Here is a 25824-nt window from a genome sequence, read left to right on the forward strand (position 1 = left end):
AGATGCCTATGTTGGAGAGGTTTGATGAGTTTTGATAGGAGAAGAGGGTGGGAGATCGTATCAAAGGCCTTACAGAGGTCAAGAAATAGAGAGGAATCAATTTTACCTGTGTCTCAAGCCCAGTTAACTGTATCCAAGTAGTCTCAAGCCCAGTTAACTGTATCCAAGTAGGAGATGAGGGCAGTTGTGGTACTGTGGCCTGGCATGAAGCCATGCTGGGTGGGGGATATCATATGCTTGTGAAGCAGATAGTTGAGAATTTGAATGTGGATGCATTTTTCCAGAATTTTAGAGACTGGAGAAAGGACTGAGATAGCACAGACATTTCCAACTTTTGACCTACTTCTACCTAAGTGCAAGAGGATGTATGCTTTTTTCCAGATGTTGGGTACACAGGAATCTTTGATAGACCTGTTAAAAAGTATGCTGATAAGGTAAGCAATGGAGTTTGCAACTATTTAAAAATGTGGGTGGTAGGTTGTCAGGGGCAGTAATGAAAGATCTGAGCTTAAGGAGAAGTTTATTTATAGTTGTAGTGGGTATGGGGGAAAAGGAAAAGCTAGGTAGGTAGGGTGTGTAGTGATTTGCTGAGAGGACTGATTAGAAGTGGAGGTATCATCAGAGTTTATTTGGGGAAAGTGGCAGTCAGGTTGGATACAGTTTTGATGAAGTAAGTGTTTAAGAGGGTGGCTAATTCTGTAGGTGATTTATCAGGATTAGGACAAGTACTCATTTTTTGATCCTAGGTTTAGTAGAGAACTGATAGAATTCGCCAATTGTTGTGGGTCTCGTCTATGGTGACTTTGTAGATGTAAGTAGTGTGCTTTTTATCTTTAATTACTAGATGCTTAACCTGATTGCGAAGTTGTTTGAATCGTGGTAGATGTGAGGGTTTTGTTTTATTTTTCTGCCACGGTTTCCAGACTTTGTCCCTAGGAGTCATAAGTTGTTTAGTGGGTGTGGTAAGCAAATTGGCATGAGTGGTTTTTACTCTTTTTTTTTTTTTTTTTTTGCCGGATATGTGCTAGATTGTTTAAGATCTCGAGGAATGCCGAGTTGAATAACTCAACAGCCTTATCTAGGGGAAAGATATTTAGGGCCTCCCAATTGAGATTTGACAAGATTTCATTAAAGGTTGTTGAGTTAAAGTGAAAACTTCTTGTTGGCTTATATTGGTGTATATTTGGTGCTGAAGTGGCTTTACGTAATATACAGGCAGGGAGGTGGTCACTAATGCTGTTGGGTAGTACGCCGGCTGAGGAAATATTGCTTGGATTGGAGACCAAGATCCAGTCCACAACAGACCCATTGTTATGGTTTTTGTTTGGTCTAGTTATGCTGTGAATTAGTTGGGTAAAATTGTACAAGTTAATGCTGGAGTAGGATTTTGGTGGAAGGCATCAAGCCAGTCAATGTTGAGGTCACCCAGGATGATAGTTTCGTTGTCAACATTATTTGATATCCAAGTAAGAATTTCTTCTAGTACAGGAATGTTACTGCCAGGGGGGAATGTAACAAGGCCAAGCCTTTGGTCAACTGCTGCCCTAGTCAAAAGGGCTCCACAGCTTACCTCCCACACCACCTAGTGCCTCCATCCTGGTCTACCCACACCATCCAAATTACTGGAAAAGCACCCCTGCTAGAGAGGCGCCATAGGCAGCCATCTAGTTGGCCTATGCTTAAGGATGGCTGTGTGTACAAGGACTATGATGCACACATTTTTGCAGTTTAGTTTTAGGAAGAAAATTCAATCTGACCTTAGGAAGGTATATCCTGGGGGGAGGAATTCACTGTCCTTTATGTAGGGTTTTAGCCGTGTTTCAGTGGCTACTATTATATCATATTTGCTGCAGGCTATCCAGGTGTGAAACGCTGATTTTACTTCTGATGTTTTGAAAGTTCAGAGTTGTTAGTAAAATGAATTAGGGGAGGAGAAAAGGCCAGGGTTTGGGTGAATGTCTCAGCATGGGGTAATTTAGAATGGTAGTTTAGCAAAATAGTGGGCAACTGTTTCCTTTTAGGAGTTGGTTTGGACATTTAGCAGAGAGATGCTGTGGGTGTTTTGTAGGGGTAGGATTTTTATTTTGATAAGTAGGGATATATTTATGGTGTATAGGCTAAGGCATATGTTACAGTAACATGCTAATGGCGAGATTTGTGAGGCTGTAGTTCTGGTAGGCTTTAATGGTTGATAACAGACTCAACAGCTATCCAACGCCTTAAGATAAAGAAGGTGACAGAGAATAAGAAGAGAATTGTATATGGGATGACGGACATGGTAGAGAGGATAAAATATTAGCACGAAAAATTAAGTTACTGGTAGTAGTGCAAGATTAAGTTAGTATGCTGGGTATGCATGTAAGATACTAGTGGAGCTACAGTAGAGTGAAATTAAAATATAATTTGGTTTACTAATTAGAGGATCTTAGTCTGGGTGGGGTGTTTCAGATGTACGTGAAATTGGTTGAAGAGGGGGAGAGGGTGGAAAGGGGTTAAGCTAGCAATAGGAGATTGGTTTAACAGTTAGATAGGGTGGAGTTGTGGCAAGTTAGTGATTGCAGATTTTTTTGCTAGGCTGCAGAGAGAGGGAGGGTGGAGTTATGGTAAGATACTGACGGGAGATTGAGTGTGATTGGTTGAGTAATGAGGGTGGATGAATTGGGGGTGTGAGGGAATGGGGGTAGGGTAGGGGAGCAGAGAGCCCGAGTGAAGCAAACCAAAAACAGGTTATTAGTCCGTCAGAGTGCAGGTAAGAAACTATGCGTACAATTTTCCCTTTTTATTTGTAATGTTATATCAATGTAGGTGCCACTCTGCCTGGGAATGTAGATAGTTAACAACCAATGTTAACGTGAGGAGTCACCTATTACTAAATACAATAGCCCTCGATAGTGTGCAAGCCACTCTTCTACAAATTACAATAAGGGGAGAATTTTTGTAAATTGTAAAGTTTGCACAATTTCTAATGTATTGATGTTGCCATGTTATAGTGTCTTCAATACCCTGGTTCCAGCCATAATGTGTGAACATGTTTCCAGATGTTTTGTAATGTACAGCTCACAGGTCAGCCATCTCTTTTTTGCTAGACTTTATGGGCATATTGCACGCACAGAACTCTACCTTGAATTGCCATCAGCCTTGCACTCATTTTCCAATTATCACTTAATCCATGTAGGGTCATAGGGCAACTGGAGTGTTCAATGGATGCAAAAGCATAGAAACTAATCCTGGAGGAGGTGCCAGTTGATTATACAAACGCGCACATGTGCACATACACCTCTTTAAACAATTTGGAAGATAGTAGATTCAGATACAGCATGTTTCTAGAATGCAACAGAAAACCGTACCACCAGGAGATAAACAATACAGACAAAAGGGAATACATGCAGACTCTGCACAGAAGGCAACCCATTCAAGAACTGAACTGTAAAACCAAGCACATCACACACAGAAAACAATCATGAACCACCAGTCATTCATCAGCCTTCCAGCTCAGTCTCACTTTTCCTTACCCACTCACTCTCACTTTTCCTTACCCACTCACTTCTCAAAGCTTGATCAAACACGTTGCTGTTGTTGTTTCTTTCGGCTTTTCCCAGTTAGGGGTCGCCACAGCGGAACTCCGGTCCGCTAATGATTGGCAGTTGATTTTTACGTACCGAGTTGCCAGCCCTGATGCACAACCTTCAACGAAGGAACGCCCATTCACGCATGTCTCCACACAGAAGACGCTCTAGCTGAGAGTCTAACAGGACAGCGTCTTACTGTGAGGCGACAACGCTACCGCCGCATTGTTGCTGTTCCAGCATTATCTGCAGTCGTCACTACAGCTGTGAGCTTCCTTGTATTCTTCTTCTAACAATCTTTGTAAGCTTTCATTTGAATCTTAGCACTTTTGTTGCTGTTACTGGTTTACTTTAGGAATCACTTCCATATATAATTGCTCTCAAAATGCTTCTGTTACTCTGAAAATGGGTGTCACTTGAGACAATTTTCTTCAAGGGTCAAAGCTTTTACTAGGTCAAGCTCTCAGTATGTCAACAAATAATGAATTAAATTCCATAATTGCAGTTGTTAATAAATAAATAAATATATATATATATATATATATATATATATATATATATATATATATTATATTATATTATATTATATTATACACACACACACACACACACACACACACACACACACACACACACACACACACGTCCATTTTAAGAACATTCATGCATCTTTCAGGCAGAGGAACACACAGTCTTACCAAACATTTTATAAGAATTTCATAAGCATAAAAACAGTTTGTTTCCCTAAAGGACAAAACACAACATTTTTTTTTGGGGGGGGTCTGCCAGTACCATAAAAACTGTACATGTTTTAACAAGGAGAATTCTCCTGAATTTTTTTTTTAAAGACTTTAAACATACAGTACTTTTGTAACATAGACATATAGGACTTCTGTAACATTCCAGCCTTAAAAACAGACTGCACTTATGAACTAAACTCCAGAAAAAATAACAATGGCAATTCCATAAAAAATACAATGGTGTTCACATGTCCGACGCCCAATTCATCCAATACCATTCTATCAAACTTAACGAACTACAGAGATTTTTTTGACAAAAGGAATTATAACAACCTTTGACAGGTGGCAAGTTCAGCGGTAGTTAAGTTGGGTGTGTTGCCCCCTGCATAGGGATGCGTGCTTAGCACTCCCCCCATGAAAAAGCCTAATGGAGTTCTGAAAAAATAAAAACAAAACAGGCTTCAGTGGTCTGGTTAATCAAATATAGCATATCCAAAAACTACAAGTTGAGAGAGGAGTGCAGGGTGCTTTAGGGTCAAAAGGGTTTCTCCCAGTTTCCTGTTTGACAAAGATTTTCTCCAAATAACCACAAGGACAGGCGAACTTTGCAAACTGTTACCTCTGTCCTTGTAAAAAAAAAAAAAAAAAAAAAAACAAAAATCCTTTTTGGAAGTCATATGATCTGAATTCAGGCAAATAACAAACAAGCTGTTCTCAGTCAACACAGGTCATGACAGGACATGGTGAAAACCACTGCAGGTCCCAGAACTATACAAGGCTTTGATTGTTAGGCAAAACCATTCTGGAATCATCCTGGAACATGATGCCCTTACTTGCCAAAGCAGCCAAGTAGTGTGAAAAATAACAGCAGTCAATGACTGAACTGTAAAACCAAGCACATCGCACACAAAATCATCATGAACCACCACTCATTCAGCCACCTTTCAGCCCAGTTTCACCTTTCCTAAACCACTCACTTCTCAAAGCTTGATCAACATGTTGTTCCAGCATTATCTGCGGTTAACACTACATACAGCTTGAGCGATCATCCTATTAAACAAAGTACTACTGGCTAGAGTAATGCATTATGCAGAACACTTCCTTTCAAGTAACTGCTTACAAGTAATCTTTACACTAACATCCAACCAGATGTTATAAAAACAAGAGAAGACTGACACATACACGCAGAGAATAGCCAGCATTCCTTAAGTAAACTTCCAGTTCAACCACTTCAATGAAAAAAGTCAAGTAGAAGCTTTTTCCCCAGAGTCTATGCACTGTGTAATGCTTCCTTTAATATACTGCACTGCACCAAGGCAAATAGATGCTAAACGAGAGCAAGTTGCCTATGTACCACTGTTGAAATTCGCCTATGTGTTCTGAAGGACAAACCACATCTCATTACTAAAATGCAAACGTATTTCAAGTTGTCAGACAAAAAAACTAATTTCCTAAAGCAAACTGTAGATTCATTTGCATAGCCATGTCAAACAATTCTCAGCATTTAATGGTATGTGGATGTGCAAGAAGGTGGCACAGAATCTCAACGGGGTAACTGCAGAGGCAGATGTGAACTAACCATCATTTTAAAAACAATGCTCTATAACAAATTACATATGTACTATCTGTACTGCATGACTACACTGCCAATATGACAATTTCAATTTAAAAAGTGGGACTGCACACTTGCCAGAAAGTGGTAAAAGCAACATTCACATTCACTGAAAGGGTTTAAGGCAAATCTAATACACTACAAGGTTTATCGAACTATCACAATCCAAGTATGATACACCCACTCACACATATATGAATCAGCTTTTAAAAAGGTACAGAAACTTAATACCAACATCCATCCCTTTACTTCTTGAAGAAAGGGGAAAAAAAAAAAAAAAAAAAACATGCAAACCCACAGCATTTGCTCCGTTTTCTAAAAATTACTTGGTTGCACACCAGATTTACATGCCTTACCTGTAATCTACAGAAAAATTAAATGATAAAACTTTCAATAAACCAAAGTGCACATCTATATATACTATAACTACTTTATGTCTACAAATGCAGGTAGTACCTGTGGATTTTTAAGGCTCTTAATGAAGCAATAACACAGTGTGAGGATACTTGACAGTGATCAAACCACTTTCTTCTTTTCTTTTCAATAACAATGCAACTCGCTGTTATAAAAAAATTGTTACAATGTTAACTATCTTTTCATCTCGTTTTTTTCTCCAGACAACATGAGCAATCTATCTTGATTTCATTTTTTATTCCAGCTAGGGAGGTCCCTATGCAGCTTTGGCTTCAACTACTACTTTGTATGTGTTTCATTAAACAACTCATCATTCTTTGGAGCTCAGTGGAACCTTAAAAGCATTTAGTAAACATACAGGAATACTACATAAACCACTTAAGAATTAATAAAGAATTCAAGTGGTACAGCAGGTTTTGTTTCAGGTTTACACAGTGTGGACTGTCTTTACCATTTTAAACCGGAAACATGTAAGATATACTTCAATTAAAAAAATGCTGTCATTAAAAATAGTCATTGCTGTAATACTGCAGAGATATGAAGGCAGTATAACTCTCACTCTTAGCTTGCCGTCAAGTAGTTCTTGCCATTTGCAGGATGAACACACAATCTTTATTAAACATGTAATGTAAACTGAAATATCCTACTTCCATGTCTGACCGAATCAGCACTCCACAGCAGGTGGATCATTTCCACTAGGACCAGGCGGTCACAAAAACTCCAAAATACTACTTTTTCTGAAAGCAAAAACAACCAGCGTTTCCCTTCATTTCTCAATTTACGATATAAACTTCACATAAGGATATGGCAAATGACCACATGAACTTATTCAGTGATTCAGGTTTATATTTTCAGCACTAAATAAAAGTAACTCCTTTCATGCATTTTAAAAACAAAATACTCTCTATGCAATATTCAGCACACAAAGTATCTTTAACAGAAAGGCTGAACAAAAAACAAAGATTACCTCTAACAACTTGAATTGACAGGTACTGGCTAGAGTCAGCTTTTTACAGCTAAATGGACAGAATTTCTTTAGAAACCTTTTCCTGGCAGCATGAAAGAAGAAGCTGTAGTTCACACACACAAACATATTTCATTAAAAACAGTAGCTTCAATTCAAGAGAGATTCCTGCGAGTGGGAAGCCTTACCACATGGTTACCCTAGATGTACAGACCACTGAGGTTTCCCACCAGCAGAAGCCTCAGTGCAGACAGCAGCCCTGCTGGCCAAGCTGCATGGTACTGAATCAATCAGGGAGGCAGCTATTGCTACAAGTGCTCCCCCGAAATGCCAGTAGCTCCTGATTCACATTGAGTGAACCACTTGACTGCTTAACTTTTTCCTCCAAACACAAAAATTTAACACTGTTAAAATACAATGATCACCCATTTATTCCAACAGAAGCAGTAGCCGTATTTGATTTGTAAAGGTATGTTCAGTTAAGATATAGGAGTACATGCATAAGTCTGTAGGGTATGAATGAAACTGGATGAAGAGTGAGCAAGACAGTGTTAGTGAGACTGTGTGTGTGTGTGTGTGTGTGTGTGTGTGTGTGTGTGCTCTCACCCTGGGTGGTCACATGGATGGGGAGAGTAGGTAAGAACAGAGAATGCGTGTGTATATGTGTGTGTGTGTGTGTGTGTGTGTGTGTGTGTGTGTGTGTGTGTGTGTGTGTGTGTGTGTGTGTGTGTATGCGCTCTCACCCTGGGTGGTCACATGGATGGGGAGGGTAGGTAAGAACAGAGAATGCGTATGTGTGTATGTGCGTGTGTGTGTGTGTGTGTGTGTGAGTGAATGAACAAGTATATTCATAAGTCTGATCCAAGTGTGAGGGAGTGTGTGTATGTATGCATGTATGTTGGGGAAAGTTATTTGGCATTGATGTGGAGAGAGAATGGGTATTCTAAACAGAGCTGGGATGAGGATACAACTACATAGCTCTCCACACAAAGTTAAGTGAGATATCTGCATTTTTTCTGGAAAAGACATATGTAATTCAGTTCATAGATGTAACGTGGCTTGTGTGTTACAGCAAGCATGTGTAGGCAGTTGCCTTTGCTAATACGATGAGTAAGGGTCAGGAAAAACATCATCAACATCAGGTCTAACAACTCTAGTTAAAAGCAAGGGTGATTCATTGATATGCTAATGAGTTCTTTCTTACTGTGGCCATTGCTGTTTTGGAATCACACTTTCTCGCTATTATATAAACTTCAATATACGCCACTGGGGAGACACTTTCCAAACCCTAGGAAGTTCATTTTTTTTTGCAAGGCAAGAACGTGCAACAGTTCCTAGCTCCTTCATTGTAAACACTTAATTCTTTCAATTGGACTTGCAGATTAATCCAATCCTTTTCAATGGCACTGGGTACTTTTAATTCTTTAAAGAGAGAAGCTGCAGGACTTTCTTCTTAGGACTGGCAAGTTTTAAACTTTTCTTTTTCCACTTTATCCATTTCTTTACCAGTAAATAGGCTACTCCAATAACTTTTGCACATGGTTTGAGCCACAGGCAAAGACCTATCAATTTTAGAAAGCAACATTCAGACTGCAGTCCAGTAGTTAAACAAACTTCAGCAATAAGTAAAGATCACAATTCTTTTTAATCAGCATTAAACAAAACAGAGCAGACGTTATAAAGGAGATGGAAGTAGCTGTGTACTTAAATTACAGGTTCAGTGGAGATGGCTGCTGTACATCAGAATCAAGTATGAAGCAGAATGACAAAAGTTCGAGTGGGTTTATAATAAGGAAATGTTACTTGAAAAGGTTGTGAAAAATCAAAACGCATCTGTGATTACATTGACGTCTATCCTAAATCCTGCACTAAAAGGAAATCAGTATGTTCAAGCAGGGAAGCAACACCACAGACAGTGGTCAAACTTCAAGCTGCTGAGACAAAATGGGAGCTGGCACTCCAAACAGAGCCGGGACATCTACATAGCTTTCCACACAAAGCACAGCGAGATATCTGCATTTCTTTCTGGAAAAGTCATATGTCATTCAGTTCATAGATGTAACATGACTTGCACACTGTACAGTAGACCCAACTGCAGTCAACACAAATACACCAGTCAAACCGCTGTTGAAAAGGTTAACAGAAATGGGGGCTTTGAAGTTAGTTTCTACATTGATGGAAACAAGTTTTGATATGCTAGAGGGTTTTCAGTGTATGAAGCAATTTGCAGGAGGTATCCCCAAAAAATGTATCATTTGAAATCTCAATAACACATTTATAACAAGTTGTTATCTATGTCTTCAGAAAAGCTTTTGGTATTTTGCTCAACACCAGAATGCAAAGCAAATTTTCATTGTAAAAAGGATTCTGACAGGGCACGCTGACCTGCAAAAAGATGATCACCTCACTGAAAATGGTCAACTACGACCTGAACAGTAACACTGCATTTTACTTTAAGTTAAGCATATTAATTTTTACATATGTGAATCAGTGACACACCCAATAGTATAATGATGCGAGTGTGACTGTGTGTGCGAGTGTAACAGGAAGAGAGAGAGAAAGGTCTGCCCCATCAGTAAATGATATAGACATTTAACAGATTCTGCCCCAAGAGGTAACAGTCATTTCTTATGTTGAATAGATGGCCAAGGTACACATACAGAGCAAAATCCATCCCTAGGTGATTCCCAGATTTTGTAAAACAGATAAGGCAAAACAGGGAACAAGAGCATAATGAACTATAGATGAAGAGATGGGGACTGCCTAAGACAGAAGTGATTCAGGAACAACACTGTAAAGAATTTTAAGGGACAGACTGCATAGCCCAAGTGTTAATGGCACTCTCTCCAAAGCAATAAGATAAATGCATTCCTTGTCTAGTACAGCTAGTTATTAAAAACAGGCCTCAATATCACACTGCAAAGAAGCCAAGAAAGGGGGCTCTTCATACATAACAGGAATCACTCTGAAGCACTACGTATTAATTCAGACAGTTTCTTGACAAATGACAACTTTTACAAGTACCACCTGTGATTTTAATTGACAGCAAGACCTTGCACAAAATGTCTTTACTATTTCCACTGGGTAAGAGAAGAGGGTTTGGGATGCAGTGCATCAGGACATCAGTTGTTTTATTAGGCAGATTACAATAGTATGAAAAATGAAGTGGGAAGAGGAAAACATCTGCTTGTCAGCAAACAGGAAGTCTGCACGGGGTTCTGCACAGGGGTTGGCCAAACTATTTAGAGAAGTGTATCCTAATTAACACTGCACAACTGAAGTGTGTGCTGAGAAGGGACAGAAGTGAACTTCGGCTAGAAAGGGAGTCACCTCAGATGTGCTGCAATGCACGTCAAACTGGGAAGAGTTAACATCAATATAAAAAACATTCAACAGGTACATTTTCATGAAATAGACAGATAAGAATCTTTACCTATGCTTTATGGTTAAAGCAACGGAAGAGATGAAACGCAAGCAAAGAACAATCTAAAATGACAATGAATCTTGGAATGTTTGGTGAGGCAATGAAGAAGGCTTACAAAATCATGGCCTGGATAGCTCGTTACATGCATCATTATTTCTCACAATATGCTTCTACTCTTTTCACAAAGTGTTAATTAATCACCTTGCTTAAATCGCAGGCCACACCTCAGTACTGCTCAGACCTTTGTAGAATACACAAAATTGCACTTCTCAGTCCGATAGCTTAAAAACATTACCAACTCTAAAAAATAAAATGATAACCTTGTATGGACACTGCAGAAATGCCCCCCCACCCTACCCCACACCATTCATTTGCAAAGGACATAAATCCTCTGGCTCAGCAATATATAAGAATGAAGTTACAACTACAACCCAGTCAACCAGAGTTCGAATAACACCTCATATGACGGAACAGTCAAGCCAAGAGATGGTAACAAGCCATCATACACTGACTTGCCCATCCTTGGAAGGAAGGAGATTCTCAGTTTAGCAAATGCTAGACCAACTGCCTTGGACCAGAATGGTGAGTGGACCTGGTAATCCCAAGCTAGTGAAACAGTCCTTACTATTTTGAGTGTATGAGTACACATTCACCGGAGGAGGAGAAAAAGATGCCACTGCATTGATGCAAGCAACCACAACAGCCATGAGAGTGGGGTACAGTTAGGGCCATAACAAATGCCCTGTTGATAGGATGTTGACAAATGCACAAAGCACCTTTATGACTGCCTGATATTTGACTCCTTCAAGACTGCGCTCACCTTCCATGGTAGGTATAGCTAATACAAGAGAATGAATGGGCTACAGTCCAATCATGGAAGACTCTATGGTCAGCAAGGCATGCGGGCAAAATAGTACCTTATATCTAATAACGTCAGTACACCACTCATCTATACTCCCCCTTGCAAGCATTTGCCCAGTCTAAAAATAATTTCTACATTAAATGTTGTTGGTTGGTGTAATTCAATTCAAAGTTATTAAACTCCAATTATACCAAATACTACTACATCAACACACATGTTGTCAATCTTATACAGCACTTCCCCTGGGAATGCTGAAACTCACTTACACTTTTATGGTTTGGATTCATCACTAAGTGTCTACACTTATTAATATCAATAAAATTACAAAGAAGCTTACTGTTGTCCAAACAAACAGCAATGCGCTTCACCTGGTCTGGCAGTCGCTCGCTCCATATTTGAGCAGATAAACAGAGTCAACTGATGAAAGCTGTACAGAACTGTGCTCAAAAGTACAAAGAATGCAACAAAAGTCACTAATTAAATTGTGACACTTACTGCGGATAGTATTGTGGCTTTACTGCAAGAGGTTCTCTGGTTCGATTCTTGGATGGGGTGCTTTCTGTGTGGAGTCTGCATGTGCTCCCTGTGTTGACATGGTTTTCCTCTGCGTGCTCCAATTTCCTCCCAGACATCATGAAGTAGATGGATGAGACACTCTAAATTGGCATAGGGGTGTGTGTGTGTGTGTGTGTGTGTGTGTGTGTGTGTGTGTGTGTGTGTGTGTGTGTGTGTGTGTGTGTGGGGTACAGAAGAACAGTCTCGATACGGCTAGCTGGCTGTTAAAGTAACACCCTGACCCCATGTGTAAAAATGGGGAAAAGGGTTTGTGAAGGAATGGATTTACTGTGGAAAAAATGGCTACCACACTTCAGCACATTAGTTGCATATTGCACCAGAAAACATGGTAACGGAGAGAATGCAGCCTTAAACAGGGGTTGTAACAATGTGAAAGCAGAGATGTCTACTTTTCATAAAATATAAAAATTACAGGGAGAGAAAACCTTACGTGATGTGGTGGGTTCACTACATAATCTCGAAATTTTGAAATATCGAATTTCAAAATCTTAACACTATGTAGCTGAAACCCCTAAATACCGAAAGACCAGAAGCGCGAAATTCAAAATCCCGATGTTCGGAGATATTGAAGTAGTGCTTCTGGTGTTGCGGTTTGATGGATAGGTGGAAGTTCAAGTAAGTATCTATGTGTAAGCGTGTTGGTTAGGGGCTTTAGTGTGCATTGTGACTGTGATGTGTGTGTGTGTCACTGTATAATGTGTGGGTGTGAGTTTGTGCGATCTTGGAGTTAGTATATTTAATCAGAGGGGGTGTGGAGGGTGCATGGGGGCTTGCCTCCCATGCTTATCTGTAGTGTAAGATTATATGTTTGATTGGGGAGTTTTTTTTGTGTGTGTGTGTGTGTGTGTGTGTGTGTGTTGCATGTTCGGTATTTTGAATTTCACAGTTCTGGTCTTTCAGTATTTAGGGGTTTCGGCTACATAGTCTCGGGATTTTGAAATTCAATATTTCAAAATTTCGAGATTATGTAGTGAACCTGATATGGTACATGGTTAAAGTAAAAAAGGATGGTAAAGTTTTTTTCTTCTCTCTTCCCCTATACACATGGGAGGGTATATACTTGTTAATACTGTGGACTGAGTAGAGGTATCCTTTCAAGGGCAAATTTGCAGTAGCAGAAAAACACAATCAACAGCCCTCTATCACAGAGGATAGAAAATGCTATTATGACAAAAAAAATCATCTTACTGCTCAACAGGGTTACCTTTCTTCACACCCCTACCCAATTTTCTGTGAGAAACCAGTCCCTATTCCTCAGGGATGACGAACCATGTGGATTTTGCCCATGTACAAGTTTCCCATCCGTGGCAGGATGACTGTGGGGGGAGGGTGCAACAAAAATTGAAAGTTGGAAGCAGGTGACCTTCCTGAAATACATAATTAGGAAACACTCTCGTTTCGGCATATCACATTAATCGGTACCGATGTCTACATAAATTTAGCATAAAAGCAGCTTTTTTTCCTCAAGTTTCCCCCCCTTATGAATTCTATGCAGTGCTATTGCAGCAGAAATAAGGAAGGTCAACTTTTTTATTTGGATTTTTATTTTGCATTTGTTTACGACAGTAGTATATTTAATCACAACTAACCACTTGCAAAGACTGCCCAGGTCATCCTTGGGCAGAGTTCATATGACAAAGGGAATTTCAAAATGTTATGGAAAAGACTTACTGCTTTTGCCTAAACAAGTTTTTTCATAGGTTCATACTAGGTTATCTGCCCTAGGGCATTTATAAGCCTAGCCAGAGTGTGTTTGGCTTTTGCCACCCATTTTAAATGAATTTTGCTATGCCCTTTTTCGAGGTTAGTATACTGTGCCTCTGTCTAACAGTGACACAGAAGTGATACCCAGGGTAAACCTACGATCTCCCATCCACTCATCAAGATTCCTCTTGAAGAGAGAGTCAATGAGGGACTCTGCCTAACCTGGACTGGGATTTTATTCCAGAGTGAAGGGAGCCTCTGGGTTATGAATCTGTCCCTCCAGCATGTCCTATTTATTTCAGTGCTGAGGTTCAAGTCTCTCGAGCACGTAGCTCGATGGGATTTGGATTTTCTGAGGTGCAGCATGTCCATTAATTCCGGGTTGGACATGGCTTTATACGTCAGGCACAGATCGCCTCTGAACAGGCGGTATGCCACTGAGTAGAGCTGGAGTTTCTTTAACCGGGCAGCAAATGGCATCTATTTGAGCCCTTTGATCCTCTTGGTGAGGTACTTTTGGGGTCTTTCCAGTTGCTGCAGGTGTCTGGTAAGGTACATCCTCAAAAGGGGCATTGTACTCAATTATGGGCCTGATGAGGGATGAGTAAAGATGACCTCCCCTGACCTAGATCTGAATCCCTTCATTAGGTGGGCTATATAAAATGTTTTTCTAACCACTTTGGCCACGTGGTTTTCAAATGAGAGATTGCTATCAACTTCGGTCCCCAGGTCCCTAAATTACTTCTTCCGTACTTAATGATAACCACCTATGTGGTAATTTGTGGGCACTTTGTTTTTGCCAAAGGGGATGACTATACACTTTTTGGCGTTTAGCTTGATGCCATGGCTCTGGCACCATTTGTCTGTTTCTAGGAGGCCCTTTTGTAGGATGCTTGTGTCGGATGGAGAGTTGATTATGGCGCCTAGTTTGCAGTCATCTGCGAACTTGATCAGCCACAGTCCTTCAGTGTTGGCCTGTACCTCCGAGAAATATATACCGAACAAGAGAGGTCCCAGGACTGAGCCTTGTGGGACACCACTTGTAACTGGTATGGAGTCTGACATGGCTCCAGCAAGTCTAATCATGCGAGTTCTGTCCTTGAGCCAGTTTGCAACCCATCTAGTGACATAGGGGTTTATATTTAAGCTGGTGAGCTTATCTATAATGCCGGAATGGGGTATTGTATCGAAGGCTTTTGCGAGGTCCAGGTAGGCTGTGTGAACCACCTTCCCCTCGTCAATGGCCTTGGTGACCATTTCAAAGAAATCGACCAGGTTTAATAGGCAGGATCTGCCCTTAAAGCCAAACTGGGTAAGCTCCAGTGTCTGTAGGTCCCCCAATATCTTTATTTATGAGGTCCATGATGATCCTTTCCATAACTTTGCAGACCAAGCTAGTCAGGCTTATGGGGCGATAGTTTCCAGGATCCGTTGAGGCAGCACCTTTGTGGAGAGGGACCACTGTTGCTGTACGCCACTCTTTGGGTGCATATCCTGTAGCAAGGCTGAGATTGAACAGTAGTTTTATGTTTGGTTTTAGCTGTTCTTGGAGTTCATGTAGGACGCAGCCCAGGACACCGTCTGGTCCCATTGATGCTGTGTTTTTTGCTTTGGAGGGGGTGGCTCTTACCTGAGCATCTGAGATGTCAAGGGGGCAGCACTCTGCTGGGATAGATATTTGCCCTTTTGGTGGGGGGGGGGTTGTGCTGAACCTGTCAGCTAGGATGTTGGCAATGTCTGTGGGTTCAGTGTATTTTTTGTCATTTTGGACTAATTCTGAGCATATCTGGGAATTCCCACCCAGGTTCCTAACATAACTAAAGAAAGCCTTGTGATTATCCTTAGTGTCCTGTGCAATTTTTCTCTCGAAGCTGGCCTTAGACGATTTTATGAGTGCCCGTAGGTTTTTGCTAATACTGATCAGAGATGCCTTCCCCTTTTGGGATTTTGCTCTATCATGTAGTAGCTTCCTCCTTCTATTGTATAGTTTGTTTATGGCTGGGGTCCACCAGACAGGACGTCTGCCTTTGGAGGATTGGGTCTTGGTTTTATTTGGGATTGCATGATCCATGCATTCCTGAAGGTGTTCATAGAATGCGTTTATAAAGGATTCTGCAGTCTGGGCCATATTTTCCACAGGCCCGGGGGCTTTGAAGGAGTCCACCTCGGTTTTGAGGAGTGTGAAATTTGCTTTAGAGAAGTTTTTCACTGTGGTTTTCTGGGAAGGGGGTGGGGTCAGGATGTGAATATCCGGTGAGATTAGTTTATGGTCTGATCTTACCAGTGAGGGATACACTTCTGGTCTGGAGCATAGAGCCCCCATGTTGGTGATGATCAGGTCAGTATGTTTTCCCCTCTTGTGGGAGTGGTAACAAGTTGTTCCATAGCATTTGATTTTATAAATTCTAGGAACCTTTGGGCTAGGGTGTTGGAGCTAGAGTAATGCTCCCAGTCTATGTTTGGGTAGTTGAAGTCGCCCAATATAATGGTGTTTGGAGAGACCTTCATATTTTCCAGTGTTCACAGGAAGGCTGAGTGGGATTCCTGGGTTTGGGAGGGTGGTCTGTAGCAGGATATACACTGGAAGGCAGTTTTACCCACTGTTAGTTGCACATGGATAGTCTCTGATGCTTCGTGCTGTGCTACCAACCTGGAGGTGTGAGTATCTTTGACGAATATTGATACTCCCCCTCCTTTTGTGGTTCATTCCAAGTTTTGGGGCCGAAAAGCATGGTATGAGGTATAACCTGGTAGTGCTGGGGTGCTCTCGGGAGCCTTGAACCAGGTTTCTGTTACTGCACAGATATCGTTGTTCTCCATGCTAAGGAGAGTTTCGAGTGCATGCATCTTGAGGTTTAGACTTCTGGTGTTGAGTAGCATTACTCTTAGTTTCTTATCCCTTGTGATACCTATGGAGGTGGGTTTGTCTTCTGAGCCTTGCCTAAAAAAGGCACTATGGGGGTGGCAAGAGCCTTAGCCAATATCCGAAAGCCCAGGGGTGACAGGTGTAAGCCGTCCCTAGCGAAGCATCGTGGCTTGTCGAGCATGTCATCCCAGGCTGACAGGCATTGGATCCCCTTTGAATGACACCAATACTTAAGCCAATTGTCAAAATTGATCATCTTGTCTTCATATTGGGGCATCATTCTTGGTGAGTGTAAGATGCTACTCAAAATCAGGGTCATACCGGCCTGGGCTACATGCTCAGAGAGCTCCTCTATGTCTCTTTTCATGTAGTCCAGGGAGGTACATCTCAGGTTATTCACACCAGCATGGACAATGACCGAGTAATATTTGTACTTGCCTTGGAGTGACCTGAGTGCTTGTGTTATGTGGCGGATCCTAGCGCCCGACAGGCAGCTCACCGTGACCTTCTCCTTGTTCAGCCTGGTGAGCGGGATGTCAGTGTGCCTGATGATAGAGTCACCCGTTACAAGTGTATCAGGTGTGTTGTTTAGCCTTAAGAGCTGTGACTGTTCGGCACACTGGCTTTGTGAGCTATGTGTTGCACGTGTTTTGTTTTGGGGTAGCGGTTGCTTGGGTGTCTGCTTTGGAGGTCTCTGCTGCTGCTTAGGCAGATTTTTATTTAGAGCCTCCGAGTATGTTTTTGTGTGTTTATGTGTTTGGTTTGTGGTCGTGGTAGGTCTATGTGAGACTGGAATTGTAGTGAGTGTGGTTTCCTTCTCCTCCTGACTGGTTACGCCAGTACTGAGTTGAGAGAGCCTCCAGTTTGGCTATATGGTTGCATCTCTCACATGTGTTGGAATTTGTTGGGAGGAGGAGAGGGTTGTCTGTGTACATGAGGCAGTTGTAACATTGCCTCAAGATTCCCAAATTCACCAGCTGGACCGGAGAGGAGATTGACAACTGACCTTTGGACATGCTAGAACAGTATTGGGAATTCCTTTATAATTGAAAAAAAGGGCCAATGGGGAACAATGTACTCAAGGGGAGTTTGTGAGGGTGTAGTGCTTTTAATTTTTTAGTGCTGTTTATATAATTGCTTTAGTGAGCAAGTGCCAGGCTTTAGAGTAGGAATAGGGTGTTTATTACGAGAACTAGATCAGTTCAAAGGGAAAAAGTGAAGAGCGACTTTGTGGAGCCAAGAATGGTTTAAACCCAATTAAGCGGAGCTGCCCGATGCTGCGCTATGCGCAAAATTGCACAAAGCGGGTTTTAAACAGAGGGACTTGAAAGAGCTAGAAATTGACCCAAAACGGCCAATAGACTACCAGATTCTTGTGCTGGGAACACTCCTCCAGGGATAGATAGGCTGCTCTATGCTCCCCACTGCCACTGGTGAACAAAGAAGCCTCCCTTTATCCAAGAAAGGAAATGGGCAACACAGGAACTTTACAAAAGTCCAGAATACAGCAAAGCCTGTATTTGGACTACTCTAGGTCAGGAAAGACGGGAAACAAGGATAATTTTTTTTTCTTTTTTGCAACAAACAGCAGGAAAATGCAATAAATATGTAACACAGGCACTTGAGTGTGTAGCCTCAACAGGTAAATGCAACAAACAGGACAAACTTTAAAAGTACAGATGCAAAAACAACTTTAAACAGTTTAAAACAGTTCAAGAGGCAGAAATACTTGCAGTTTAGCTAGATCGGACAGTCGCCCAGGTAGTAGCAGGAAAAAAAAAAAAAAAAACACTTATCAGGTTAGCAGTCACTCTTTTAGCCTCTCTGCTGCCAACACCACTCTGCAGGACCACGAGGAGCTTGGCTGAGTAGTAACAAGCACAAAAAACGTGCAAAAGCAGGTTTTATACAGGGGGACTTGAAAGAGCTAGAAATTGGCCTAAAACGGCCAATAGACTACCAAATTCTTGTGCTGGGAACTCTTCACCACCTTGAACAATAATGCTTGCAAGGCTGATCAGACTGTAATTACTGAAGCCTGAAGAAGGCCATCCCCTTGTGGGCTGAGACCACAATATTCTGCTTCCAGCTACCAAGATGTAACCAGCTTCTAATGCTGTATTACGGAATATTTGTGTTTCACGTATACATTTCTGGAACTCTTCTTTGTGAAGGTGATGTCTATATTATGCAGTAGTAGCTTATCCACCTAACAGTCTGTAGATCAAAACCAGGACTGTGATTTATTTACAATCTGCACTCAATGTGCATATAGAGGAGTGGGGGAGACAAGGAAAGTCAATTTTTAAAGATTGTGGAGTAAGAAATTTACTAGCTTTTACTTTGGAAATTATTAAGAAACATTTATTTTTGCCAAACAATAATCACTCAGTTTAAACACCTCATCAGAAGGCCCCTCACAAGTGCAGACTCCCCCACCCCCATGTTGCACTGCAATGTAAGTAAATTAAGTAAAATATCCCAACACTTATGGATGGAATATGCCCGGAATGCAATACCAGTAATGGTCTTATTATAAAAGACTTGGCTGCTACAAAATTTGTTGCTTCCCTTCACTGTCAGACAGCTAGAAATTACCTCTGTCTAGAGGGCCAGTAGGGCCACAGTTCTTCCGACCACTTCCAAGCTAAATCACTAGTACAGATGTTCACCAGTTAGTAAATCTGAAACAGTTACCAAACACAGTCCACCAAGATCTACTGAATATGGTGCATAGGACTTAAAGAAACATCCTTCAACCAAGTCACTAGGGTCACAGCCTTTAGGTACGCTCAGCCGACTGAAATACTCTGCCAGGACAAATCGGAAATGAAATGAATGTTTCAATGTTTAATGTTAACAAGAAACAGAATTTCACCAACTATTAAAATACCACAGCTTTAGAACAGCTGCCAATCAAACTACGCCTTCTTTAGAAACTGTATTCCAAATCAAGGCAGGTATGTTATTCATCTTGGAATGCATTCACTACACATCTTACAATGCATTTACTATATGTGAGAACTATGTGTGAGACTGGTATCATTTTACCTTCTGCAACCTCCTGGATGTACCAGCTCTGTCAGCAATATGGAAATAAATACAGTTTTATTAATTGAGCAATGTACTGCATTAGCTAACAAACATGCCTGAAAGGGGCTTAACAAAATTCACATGGATAAATAAAGTTATCGTATTGTAACACACACCCAGTGACAATTTTCTAAAATAATACTGTCTAGTAGAGAAAATGACTAAAATGATCACAATGAAGAAATTAACTATAAAAAGCAAACTCTTAAGATCTTCTGCCTTATAGTTTCAGAAATATTGCAAAAAAGCAGACAGCAAATCTTAAAAATGAAAAGGATAGTCTAATCATGCCATTAAAAAAGTGTTGGCCACAAGATGTACAGGACAATAACAGTACCAAGATATACAAAGATGGCAAATTCTACGTTTGCACCATACACAAAGTGCAGAAGTCAGCACAAGATAGATTCCCTTCACAGAGACTTCCCTTACTATGGAACAGGGTCCCGATCTACATAAGACAGAGCCCCTCACTATCACTCTTCAAGAGGAACATTGATGAGTGGATGGGTAATAGAAAGATCACACCAACAACACTACTAGATAGGGGCTAAGGGTACTAGCTAGAAAAACTGCAAAATCAAACCTGATTTATGTAGGAGTAATTAAAAAAGGCAATTCACAAGATAAAATACTGAGCAAGTCTAGAGATAACTAAAATATAATACCTGTACAATTATAATATTCAATGATTTGTGGGTGCAACATAACAGATTCAGAAGGAACAGCTCTCCAACTAGAACTTTAGAACATAAAGAGCTCAGCATACAGCCTCTGGGCAAGACAAACTCTCGTGTGTGACTTGTTGGGATGACACAAGGGCAAGTTATACTGTCTTTTTGAAAAATCTCTGCCTTGGAACTTCGGGGAACAAAAACAAAATAAATAAATAGAGGGAGCACTTTCTACTGTTGCCTACGAAATCAGCATTTCTCACCAGGAGGAATGCAGGGGTTGGACGTACAGTATAAATCAAACTACGTTTTTATACACACTGCTCTCAACCAAAGTTGGCAGAGTCCTCAAAAACAAAAGGCAAATCTAAAACAGCAAGTAAGAGGCAAATACAATGTCCAAAATACCTTTGTGGGTAGCAACTTTCTCAACTCCAGCACCTGCTGGATTCATGTTACCACCAAATAACTACTAGAAAAGAGCCGAGGACTAAATTCCATATTGTTCACTTTGCATACTAATATTCCAGTTTCTACAGTACAATATACTACTTTTGGATTTTTTGCAAGTTTACAATCTCAGTACCTATATTACCTGTTATCAACTGGATGTATAAAAATGTGGCATGTGGAAAGACAGCAGTCCAAGCCATATAACATTTATCAGCTTACTCATGTGTTTTCCACACTACAATCAAAAAGGACATTATTCTGGCGAGTACATTTCACCAAGAATACTAATCAGCAAGAAATCACGTTTAAAAAAAAAGTGTGCTGCTTCACTCAAGAATTACTCTATGTTGCACTATACTGGTAATATCAATGAAGGAATTCTGAAAGAATCAAATATACTTATGAACCAGCTATCTTAGTACGTGAAGGCAAAGCAGCCAGTGGAAACACATAAAATCATCAATACAATGCACTACGTTATCTTAAAAAAAAAAAAAGAGCAAAACATGCTCTTGTACTAAGCAATATAAAGCTACTAAATTGCTGAATGTAAATTAATCATACACATGCAACTTGTGCTTTCTCAAACTGCACATTCTGAAGCAGCTTACATATGCATACATTTTATTGACCAGAAAACCACAATCAGATCATAGCCCTTTTTATCCAGTAGAGACTGTAAAAAAATGTAAGAAGCAAATGTACTACGGAAGGATGGGCTGCACTCCCATCAAGTCTTGTTTCTGCCAACTGCATCTATTGCAGTGGGAGGACACGTTTTCTTTAAAATTTGTATCTTAAAAGGAAACAAAACTCCTTCATAGGGCACAAGAGGTGGGGAGAGCATACCATTTCAGAAAATAGGTTCAACAACAACAAATCTGCCAATTCTCGCACAGAATTTTCCAATGTAAGGAATTAAAGCTATTACTCTCAGTGAAATAAGAGGTGCTTGTATCCATTACTAAAAATACATTTGTAATAATGATATACATTTTCAAAGAGCAGTTTTACCTTGCATTTTCTTTAGTAAGATTACACCTATTATTAATATACTCATGAAATGTATGTGAGCATTTCAGTTACAGTTCTGAATTTGCATTTTTCCATCTAGAATATTGGAAACAATATTCCTAGGCCACAAAGCATACACTATCAGTAACTGGCAGGCACAGTCCTTAGAAATTACACAACTACCTGCTAGTTTCAAATTGTCTTACAGTACATGTAAAACACATGAAAGAAAACATTAAAACTAATATTTTTGAAATCACATTTATCTACAATGGAAAAAATGAAACATACTTTATGCCAACAGGACACACACAAAACTTGATGCTGATAAGTATGTACTAGCTACAACCATGTATTTTTAAGTGCCCGGTGGATCAAAAGTGCTTTCTTAGAGCAGAGTGTATAAAGTGCTATGGATAGAATAAAAATACTTTTAGCTGAACAAAGGGACCACAGCTATGTAAGAACAGGTGTGAAGAATCCAAGCACCCTAAATACCATCTGTTAAAACAGGACCATCCGATGCAGCAACTGCAAGCATGACACTTAAAGCAGTCCTTTCACTATCTCAAGGTAAAAACCACCAGAGCTCCTTAGATCACACATTAAAAACTATTTTCTATTATCTACAAAGTATGCTCCTACAACCCTTTTGTTTTTGGGGTGACAAAAAGGTTTGGCATACAAATCAAACTCACTGAGCCATGTTCCATCTTAAAACGGTTCCTTCCATATTGCTTCCCACAGGTATATGCAAAACATAGTGCAAATAGCCACAACGGACTGCAAAGAATTGCTGTTTTCCCTGTAACTACAAGGAATAAAATTTACTACTTCTGATCATAAGCCCATCACAGCTCTCCACGCTGTACAACATCAGAAGTGGCAGGCCAAAAATCTTAAAACAGGAACCACTTATATGAGAAGCAATCAAAAATGTACATTTACAACTTACTTTATGTAACATCTTGCTCCTTCAAATGTGTAGCCTTCCTCCCAGCCAGTGGGTAAATCTAAAAGAAGACCAAACAAACGGTTAAGTGAGGAGAGACATAATCATCTCGCCTCATTAACAATACTGCTCATTTAACTCACAACCTAATACAACTGGTAGGTTTTCAATATGTTTTCCCTCTAGGAATTTCAGCAAGGTTCCACCTGCCTTTTTAATCTTGTACAGTCATAATAAACTACAAGCTTGGCTGTGCTGCACTTAAAGTGGATGCAAAAACAATTACCTGCTGCAGGACTCCTGAGGTACCACTGTCCCGTACCTGGACACCTAAAATATAAATAGCTTGGGGGGCGCAAGAGACTTGCCGTGCAATGTAGAATGCAATAGCCAATGTTTACCATTTATAAACTAAGTAACTGAAGAAGAGAAATGTAACGATTTATTTACCCACTCAGCTTAACTCTGCACTCGGTCTCCTACTCAAATACACATAATGCTTGATCTTCCTAAGAACTGAGGGTGATAAGCAGGTCTGAAGCCAGCTGTCAACCCAATGTCCACCCTGACAGTTTGCGAATTTCAGTTATTACAGTTACAATGCAACAGTATCATCAAGCTGTAATGCTGTCACTTACCTGGAGTTTTCCGGTGTCCGGTAAGCACGGCCTCCCCACTGACTGGATGCAGCCAGGTAGTACTCTTCGCCTCCTCACTAAATCAAACCAAAAAGGACAAAGGAGATAATTGGCATTTGATAAGAGAAAGGAGAACGTGACAGCAGTATAAGCACTGTTATATCCCAGGACCTTAAGGCATACGATCAAATCCACTAGTAAACATTGCGAATATATTTCTTGCATTCAATAAAAAAAAGTACTGAACCAAACATGAAGCAGAAAAAGCAGAAGAATTATTTACTTGAGGAAAAAGATTCGCCCATCCCTAGTGACTCCGTAACTCCAAGTGGGGGGCAACGAGCAAAGCCAGTCCAGGTTCAGATCCGCCGCCATGTCTGAAACTGGAGAGGAGCGCAGAGCAGCTGTGGGAGAAGAGGCGTGGAAACGAGAAAGCAGGGAAAAGTGAGGTGCACGACAAGGGAACGCCGCGCGACCTGAACACCTAGGAAACCTACGGGTGTCACTACTTCTGAATCGTGCACCAGCACATGAACGCGAAAAAAGGTGTGCAAGTATTGTAATAACAGGCGGAGTCAATGAGATCCAAGGGGTGTGAACCCGTCATTCGTACGCTTTCTGTTTGACAGGAGAATCAAAGAGACTCCCGCCCACTTGCTTACTCAATGTGGAGTACACATTTGCGACAAGCATGTATTAAAAAGCTCATACTCTGCAGAAAGAAAAAAGGGGCAGGATAAGTGACGTTTTTTTTATTTATATATTATGTTTTCTATTTCCTGTTAAGGATAAACGAGTACCGTGTGTTGTTTTGTTTTTTGGAGTGGTGAAAGTAAGTTAAACGAAGCAGTATGTAAACAAATGGGAAATTGGATTTACTGCAGCGGTGCGGTTTGTTCTAAAAGGTTCTTTTTTTTCACACAGGGCCAGCCATACACACCAACGCATCTATCCGCCTACGTCGGGAATATGGGGTCTTTTGTAGCAGCACTTTATGTTCAAAATCAAACCATTCATTTTCGTACTTTCCTAACGCTACTTGAAGTTCCGGGCTAGGTCTAGAAATGATGGAGGGATATTACCAATTTAAAACTTGGATTAATGAGGGATACTGCCTTTACAAGTACATGAGATCGGGCAGTCCATATCTTAAATGTGGACAACCACCTCTCGTAATATGAAACGAATTGGCAACAGTGGGAAACCCTAACCGTTTACTAAATAATATCTCTGGCTAGGAAGCTCACAGGGTGGTGAAAATGTGCTGCTTTACACTTATAAAAAGTTCATATTGTTAAGTATTATTTACCATGGGTATCAATTAAATAAATCCTTAATTCTGAATGTAAGTTACATGCAAAGCCTTTTAATGTAACTGCGAGTAACGTGTACGTGCCTTGTTCCTCATAATTTGGTACACTAGAGAGTTTTACGGGGCAGTTTATTTCCTGGAGTCAAGAATGTTCTCATTACTAATAAAGCAGATGGTTTTATTTTTTGCTTTATTTAAAAAATGCATGGCAGCTCAAAGTTCGGTTTTGGTAGGGTTATCAACTGCCCTTTTTATGCATACAAGCCCTACATGATCAGTTGCCATCATACTCAAACCTATTTTTGTGACATAATCGGCTAGAGTCAGTATTTACACTGCTCAGTGCCTACATGTCCTGTGAAGACACATGCACAGCACAGTTACAACTGTCCTGAGAATTTGGAGTAAAAATATTTTCTACATTTCTTTTATAGATGTATAGCACAATAATTTAATGCTTGTAACACTTTATGATACAAGACAAGCAAGCAGCTCAGATCTTATAGTATGCTTTTAATTTGGCAACAAAGTGAAATCCAGTCTTTTGCAATGGTTGTGTGTATGGTTTGTTCTATAAAATTACATATTTTGATAAAAATGTCCTATGTTGGGCATCTGAAAATTTGCCAACCCCAGTTTCCAAGTGAGACAATGTGAGAACACAGCAGCTTGCTAGTAGGGAGCATCACAAATGAAATGGCTAATTTGGTACACTGAAACACACAACTTTGAAACAAGAGATTCTGTAGCTTACCTCACTGCACAGTTGTTTAAAATCTTACTATAACAGTAGATGTTCTTCTCTTCACTGTTGCAGTATTCAGTATATAAGGGCTGTTCCTTCCTGGGCAGGCCATCGCTTGGCCAGTATAGATAAATGCTCCTCGCACAGAACATAGGGCATAAAAGAACATACAGGTACAAATACCCAGAACTGAAATGCCCAAGAATAGGACAAAG

At 40.4% G+C, this 25824-nt stretch overlaps 1 protein-coding gene across 1 annotated transcript in view; it reads right to left on the reverse strand.

Annotated features, from left to right (window-relative positions):
• PLEKHA5 (pleckstrin homology domain containing A5) overlaps positions 1-24150 on the reverse strand; it is a 907516-nt gene extending 883366 nt beyond the window's left edge. The window contains exons 1-3 of the mRNA XM_044088224.1: positions 23836-24150; positions 23553-23629; positions 22918-22975 (exon numbers count right to left, since the gene is read on the reverse strand). Coding sequence (XP_043944159.1) covers positions 22918-22975; positions 23553-23629; positions 23836-23927 — 227 coding nt within the window. The 5' untranslated portion in view covers positions 23928-24150. The remainder of the gene's footprint in view (positions 1-22917; positions 22976-23552; positions 23630-23835) is intronic.
• Between the last annotated feature and the right edge of the window lie 1674 nt (positions 24151-25824).

Source organism: Protopterus annectens, chromosome 11.part0, assembly GCF_019279795.1.
Source record: "Protopterus annectens isolate FY-2018-M chromosome 11.part0, PAN1.0, whole genome shotgun sequence".
Taxonomy (NCBI): domain Eukaryota; kingdom Metazoa; phylum Chordata; order Ceratodontiformes; family Protopteridae; genus Protopterus; species Protopterus annectens.